This window comes from Amia ocellicauda, chromosome 7 (genome assembly GCF_036373705.1).
Source record: "Amia ocellicauda isolate fAmiCal2 chromosome 7, fAmiCal2.hap1, whole genome shotgun sequence".
Classification (NCBI taxonomy): domain Eukaryota; kingdom Metazoa; phylum Chordata; class Actinopteri; order Amiiformes; family Amiidae; genus Amia; species Amia ocellicauda.
Genome location: NC_089856.1, coordinates 34,226,852 through 34,233,847, shown reverse-complemented (window position 1 = coordinate 34,233,847; position 6,996 = coordinate 34,226,852). Strand labels below are relative to the sequence as shown.

At 38.6% G+C, this 6,996-nt stretch overlaps 1 protein-coding gene across 2 annotated transcripts; it reads left to right on the top strand.

The window, feature by feature from the left end:
• Positions 1-459: 459 nt before the first annotated feature.
• Positions 460-6,629, top strand: ap1s3a (adaptor related protein complex 1 subunit sigma 3a). 2 transcript variants are annotated; one of them, XM_066709317.1, is made up of 5 exons: positions 460-618; positions 2,414-2,592; positions 2,937-3,045; positions 3,631-3,768; positions 5,867-6,629. In XM_066709317.1, the coding sequence occupies exons 1-5, from the start codon at positions 616-618 to the stop codon at positions 5,900-5,902; spliced, it is 465 nt and encodes a 154-aa protein (XP_066565414.1). In that variant the 5' UTR covers positions 460-615; the 3' UTR covers positions 5,903-6,629. The 2 variants fall into 2 exon arrangements, with proteins under 2 accessions (XP_066565414.1, XP_066565415.1); XM_066709318.1 differs by lacking the exon at positions 460-618 and adding an exon at positions 688-787.
• Positions 6,630-6,996: the final 367 nt, after the last annotated feature.

Here is a 6,996-nt window from a genome sequence, read left to right as displayed (position 1 = left end):
AGAACATCAGCTGTCGTATAAAAACAGTTATTGCTTTGATAACAGAACATGTGTGAGGTCATCTGGTGATTTGGCCCAAAGTTTTTAAATGTTTGACGAAGGCTTATGATCTCCAGACAGTGATGGCACTCATGCACATCAATAATCATAATAAAACGTTGATTGCATGCACATACAATCTATGTATAACAGCACTGGGCTATAGAGCACAACGCATTCAAAAAGTCATGCTATCCACCCCTTTGCACCCATTAAAATCCTATTACGCAGTTGAGGTGCAGATGATTGACACACATTGCATCTGCAGCTATTAAAAGCTCCCAAGTCCCTAATAAATCAGATGACAGTGTTTAGAGAAGGCATGCATGGCCTGATGGTGTATAATGCACCTCTGCGTTGCTCGCAGGTAAACGCCAGGCCGCCTGCACGCCCGTGACGTCACCTCTCCTCGGTGGAATTACAGCCGGGGAGGAGTTGAGCAACTTTCTGTGCGGAGAATTCTGGGAAGGGCAACTATGTACTTTCCAAAGGTATCGGACTAGTGCGACTAATTGACTTTTTGAATCAAGTTTAACCACAGCGGACACCCATCGGACGTCGGGGGAATCGTGCAATATGGTAAGGAGGTCCGTCAGACTGCTCCCCCCCTGGGCCGGATACCAGTTTCTTTCTCTTGTTAGCCGGAGCCCTGGAAAGCCGCGGTCGCAGGCGGTAGTGGGAACAGGTTGCTACACCTGTCTACGGCAGTTGACCTGTTTATTCGTTTTAAACCTGCGAATGCGATACGGTATCTATATGTTTGAGTTTGTTGTGTTGGTTTTTGTTTTAATGTGTGTGTTTGGGATCACAAGTGGGGTGAAAGGCGTGTTTTAGGCGGCTCAAGGTGTGTGTTGTTCCCGGTTGGCGCGGCGGAACAGGTCCGGGCGGTTGAGTGATTCGAGCTTCACGCAGCCGCGCTGCGAGGGTTGTGGTCGTTGTGGCGCAGAGCTGCGGGATTCCCGCGCTCCCATTGGCGGAGCGGCGCAGATCTGCGCAACTCTGCGCAACTCTGCGCAATGCGATCATTTTCCCAGCACGGCTGATTTGCACGGCACCGAAGCAGGAAACCCGGACTCCCCAGCCGCTGGGGAGTCCGGGTTTCCTGCTTCGGTGCCGTGCAAATCAGCCGTGCTGGGAAAATGAATCCCACTACTAACAACGCAGAAGTGGCCAACTTTAGGTTGAAACATGGGGAATTGGCAAAAAACGTGCTGGGCCTAAACAGAAATTAATGTCTCCCCTGACCACATCATTACAAAACGCCTACTTGCTTTGGCTCTAATAAACCCAATTCAATCATCCATGAAAACTGCCACGACATAGTGTGAGAAACCCCATCATTTGTGTTTCCAACCTGCATTGCCTACAATTACGACTGTTATAATCATAAACCCATTTTAATGTTAGTCCCAAAAGTGCTGTACCCTTTTTGCTAACCAGTACAATAGTGTCATATTCGACTGAGGGATGCACTTAAATAAGTGGTTTAGTTCTTTAGTCAATAAGAAAACTGAACTGAGTTCAAGGAGAACTTGATTGAACGATTTGTAAGATGAGGCAACAGAGTGAACTCTTGTGCCGTATGAGTTAATAGGATAATACAATACTATACATATGCAAAATTGTAGCTTTTAATCTACACGGTGCAAAGATGGAAATGCTTACTAAACTTTCGTAATGCACAGTTGTTGGCAGAGCTTTGTACAACAAAATCATTTGATACAATAATGCTGTTAAGTGGTATATGTCCTCAGGTTTCTTTATATCCCAGTGTTTTGAGACAATTTGGAGGCTATTCCAGGTTGGTCTCTGACGGGGGAGAAATTTTACTTCCTCAATAAACAGGCGGACAAGGAATACTCAGGACCCGATTGAACTCAAATAAAACCAAAATAGTTTATTCAGCTACAACGAAGCGCTCCGGTGATGGCCAGTCGGGAAGACGCATCTAAAGTTTTTCTAAAGAACGTGCTATCGTATACAGGAGGACTCCCTTTGGTTGCTGGATAACTGCATGACGTCAATGAGGTGCCCCAAACTTTGTCTCACTTCTCCTTTGTTTTATGTTCTTTCTATGGCCTTGGATGAAAATGTTTTTCTTAAAATCAGCTACACAGAACTACTGCACCTGGCCTCTCCGGAGCGATACACAAAGCTTAAATTCATACATGGGTTACACAATCTTGCTGCAACAATGGTGCGCATATAATATATTTGGCATCTAGACAGGGCACTGTCCCGCATCAGTCTCCAACATATTGGTTAGTTGCTTGATGTCCAGTGCTAATGGGACCACAACCATCACCATTGTTCCCTTTCTGACCTGCAATATGACGAGGATTAATGTATAGATCTGCTTTTGACTGTGTTTCAGATGCGCTACATGCTGCTCTTCAGCCGGCAGGGCAAGCTGAGGCTGCAGAAATGGTTTATTGCGATTGGAGAGCGCGAGAAGAAGAAGATCATCAGGGACATGACTCAGATGGTTTTGGCACGCAAACCAAAGACTTGCAATTTTCTGAACTGGAAAGACCTTAAGGTTGTATATAAAAGGTAGGTAGGCGTCCAAACCAGGGAATTAACTTTGCATGAAATTAAGAAAATGGTTTCCAAGTTTTCCTTTTCTTTTTTTAATGCAACCCGACTGTGCCATAATGTGTACAGTTCTTAGAAATGATGTACAAGCCCACATAAACATATTCTGGCATTTCATGTTTTTCTTAATTTGGATTCCATGGCACAATACAGATCACTGCATCCATCTTTAATGTGCATTGCCAGATCATGGGTTGTTGATCTTAAAGAGGATTAAAGCAGGTTTACCAATGTGTTATAGCCAGGATAGATAGATATGATAGAAATGTGTCATGCTATAACAATGTTGTTTTTTTTTTCAGATATGCAAGCTTGTATTTCTGCTGTGCCATGGAGGACCAGGACAATGAACTTTTGGCTTTGGAAATCCTACACCGTTATGTTGAACTTCTAGACAAGTACTTCGGCAATGTAAGCTAATTTAAACTCTGACAGCAAACGTTTCTCTCCTGTGTATATGTATGATCTGTATAACCTTCTTCATGGGATACATATAATGTTTATCTCTCTTTTTATGAAATTAATTTACTTTTGTGGTAGGCCTTTCAAAATCATCCAAAACCTGAATTTGGATTTTAATTATTTGGTTAAACTAGCTTATCACTTCTTGTAGAACATTTTGTTTAGGAAATACCTATAATTCTTAGAAAGCAGATTAAAGTTAACTAAAACTTTTCTAATTTATCAGCTGGGTTGTTACAAATCTACAGAATCATGTATACATTTTCTGTCATCTCCCTCTCTCTTTACCTTAAGAGTGACTTTCTGTATTTAAGAACTGTATCATCCAGTCAACAAGTAAATGATGTAGTATTTCTTGATTGCCTGATTTAAAGCAGTGAAAGCTATAATAAACCATGACTGAAAACTATTGGAAAGCAAATCACAAAATCGAATGGAAAGCACGAGAAATCAAATTACTCTGGTAAGCTTTCAGAAGGGTTTACGCTACCCACATGATTGGCAGTTTAATAACTCTTACTTTTGCGTCTGAAGGTATGCGAGTTGGACATCATTTTTAATTTTGAAAAGGCCTATTTTATACTAGACGAGTTTCTCATGGGAGGGGAAATTCAGGAAACATCCAAACTGTTGATTGCAAAATCCATCGAGGAGTCTGATATGTTACAAGAGGTGAGTCTTAACAGAAAAATAACTATTGTCCAATTTCAAGGGGTTTATAACTCCAAAACCAAAATGGAGGATTTTGATAAATTGTGTATGTAAATAGGATGCAATTATTGTTGTTACTAGCTATTTATGAAGCTTGGAAACATCATGTATCTTGTATTTAAGCCGTTTTGGATAAGCTCTCCTCATAACCTGAAAAAGTACAATAGCAAGCTCTTTACTTTCAAATGATGTGTCCTGCTTTGTGTTAAGCTGGGTGTGGTTAATGCTGTTTGTGCTTTAAGAACATTTACTGTAATAGACACTTTTCTAAGCCAGTGTTTTGTCAGAGTATCACATTCTGCACTTTAATAGTCTTTACCAGGTGAAATTTTCTAACTTTCAAAATTCAAACGTTGCAAAGTTGATCAGGGCCTATTTCTGACTTTCCAAAGTAAAATCATGAGATTTCCACTGGTGGTGGTACTTTTTCTCTGAATTGCATTCAGACATTTAGTTTGTTTATTGTGAAATACGAATGGCTGCTGAAAATGACTTCTCCCTACCCACACATTCACAAAAACACATGTACACACAAGCCTACACACAAACCACCTACTTTGTGTTACAAGCCCTTTGTGTATATATTGAGCAAACATATCCTACTGTCTCATTAACTTGTAATGTATTTATAGCACATATTTACAGCTTTGTATTGTGAACCATTTGCGAGAGGAAAACAGCTTTTAATAATGGTTAATGTGTTAATTGCTGCCATGTTGTTTTGCTGTGTGTGCTAAGCTGAACAGCTATGCTTTTGAGTGAAGCAGCCAGAAATCACTGTTTTCACTGAAATGCTAACAGGCTGCTTTTGGTGAACATACTGTTTAACCTATGATAATGATTTGAAATAAATAGAAGAAATCGGGGGAAGGATTTTTTACAGAGGATATGGTGATCACACTCCCAGATATCATGTAAACACCTTAAGCAGTAGACCTCATTATGACTTGCATTCATTTGGTTTATAATACTGGGGGTGAGATTCATTGTGCATTTCTGTTAAAAATTCCAAACTTAAATGTCAAGGAAGCCTGATTTCCTATCCACTCCTCCTAATATAGGCTATTGTGTGTATATGCCTTTATGAATTGCCTTAAATTGGCCGTATTTCTTTCTATCTGATACATACATATACCCTTACAGCATAGATGACTAAGAATGTATTATATGGATTTTTTCATATAAAATGTAGTAGTAATAATAATGTGGAATACCGACTCCAGGCTGTTGATTCAGAGTAAGAAACAAACTATGGATTATTGGACATTTACATATGTTTGAGGAGAATGGGAATGACCTCTAGCAGAGACCAGAGGCTTGTTGTATGCGATTGTCTCCTGCAATGTTGTAGCTGGAAGAAAGAAATCCGCAGAGGGCCTTGATGCACTCGCTAATGATGAATGAATTAATTGAATTACATTAAGTTAATCATTGTGCTAGTTTCTTAGCTATGAGATCTTGAAGAATGAGTGCACAGTTAAACCTCCTGTCGCTGAAAATGAAAATAAGACCTGTTAGTCAACTGAACCCTAACAGTTACGTAACCGCGGCAAAAAACAGTCAATTTTAACTGAATTGATCAGGACGTTCCAGAAAATTTGCTATAATGTTCCAGGGTTCGAGTACATGATGCCTTATTTATTTATGGGCTTTAGTTGTGGTTTTAGATTTCTCTTTCACTTTAAAGTAAAATTTGAGACGTATATTTTTACCAATAGATATTTGTATATGTATTCACAGAAAACCCCTCAGTTTTAATTTCATATATCACACGATTATGCTGAAGTTGAAACTGGAAACCATTCATTATTGTAACTTTGCCCCTCATGGTCTTAAAGCCATCTTGAATTATATTTTCACACGTACTACTGAGCATAATGTTATCCTATGGAATGGTGTCTATTCTAAATGATACAAGAAGTATTTGTTTGTTTTTAATTCCCCCCCAAGATAACTTGCAAAGACCTGTAGTAAGTAGGAAGATCTATATTGCAATATTTAACATCACCACTAGTTGTTCAACAAAATCTGAGCTAATGTTCCTTGTTTTTCTTTCTAGACAATGGAGGAGTATATGAGTAAACCAGCTTTTTAAAGGGAAGTGCATTACAGAACAGTCACATTTCACACTTGAAGACATGGAACTTTATGAACTGAACGTGAAGCAATGAATTCACACCCGAGAGCTCCTACTAAAGTGCCACATTCTTAAATGATCTCTTAATTTATTCTTTCATTCATTTCTTATTGCACATGGATGTATACTGCTATTGCTTTGGTGTCATTTTGGAAATCTCATGGAAATGCTCCGCTTTGTTTTGCAGAGTGATTTTTTTTTTTTCTTCGGGTTAGAGGTGTATTTGAAAAGAATATGTATTTTGATTAATTTCCTTTTATCTGAAGGTCTGTGATCTAACAAAAAACATAATCGCTAGCTATCTACACATTTGGTAGAATATGAAATTAATGATTTCAGTAAAATGGGAATGAACATTCAATTGTAAAAAATCATAGTACAGTTTATTCTCTTAAATCTATATTTCTTACTTTTGTTAAGTGCTTGTCCGTTTTTAAAATATATATAGATATACCACCATGTCCTGAAATGTAAATCTCCTTCTAGTGTAGAATATCTTTTCTAACTTGGTTTGAAATATTACAACTAAAATGCTTTTCATAACCGGATCCTGCCACAATTGTTGTAGGAGATGTGGGGAAGTTGTGTATATTCGCTAAGGCCAAAGGATGGCTTCCTTTACTTCACAGAACACAATCTTGCTGTCTTGAAAATGCATTTTTCATAAAAACATATTTTTTCATAATGCCTTGCAATGTGTTTTTCATTTACTTTTCAAAATTCTTTGCAGGTTTTTCACAAATTGAGAATTTGTGGAAGCAATGGTTTGAGTTTCTCCATTCAATTCAACCACAACCTTTCTGACCAGTCCCATGCTTATAAAGCTTATTATGTAAAGAATAACAAAGTTTACATACCGGTATTGGGATTTCACAACAGGGTCCACTTCCCAAAGTGAATGTGTGGGCAATTCACTTCTTCATGAACACATTGTATTAACTATTCTAATTTTGCGTGAAGATGAAAGTTGAATGGTAACACATCTCACCACAACTTGAGACTTGATTATATGGACTATGGACTGTCCCAAAGGAGCACTGCAAGAAAAATAA

Excerpts from the sequence above, each read along its gene's own strand:
- ap1s3a (XM_066709317.1), top strand. Across the intron at positions 2,593-2,936 it reads CTTAAGGTTGTATATAAAAG|ATATGCAAGCTTGTATTTCT; the intron begins GTAGGTAGGCGT and ends TTTTTTTTTCAG. Across the intron at positions 3,769-5,866 it reads AGTCTGATATGTTACAAGAG|ACAATGGAGGAGTATATGAG; the intron begins GTGAGTCTTAAC and ends TTTTCTTTCTAG.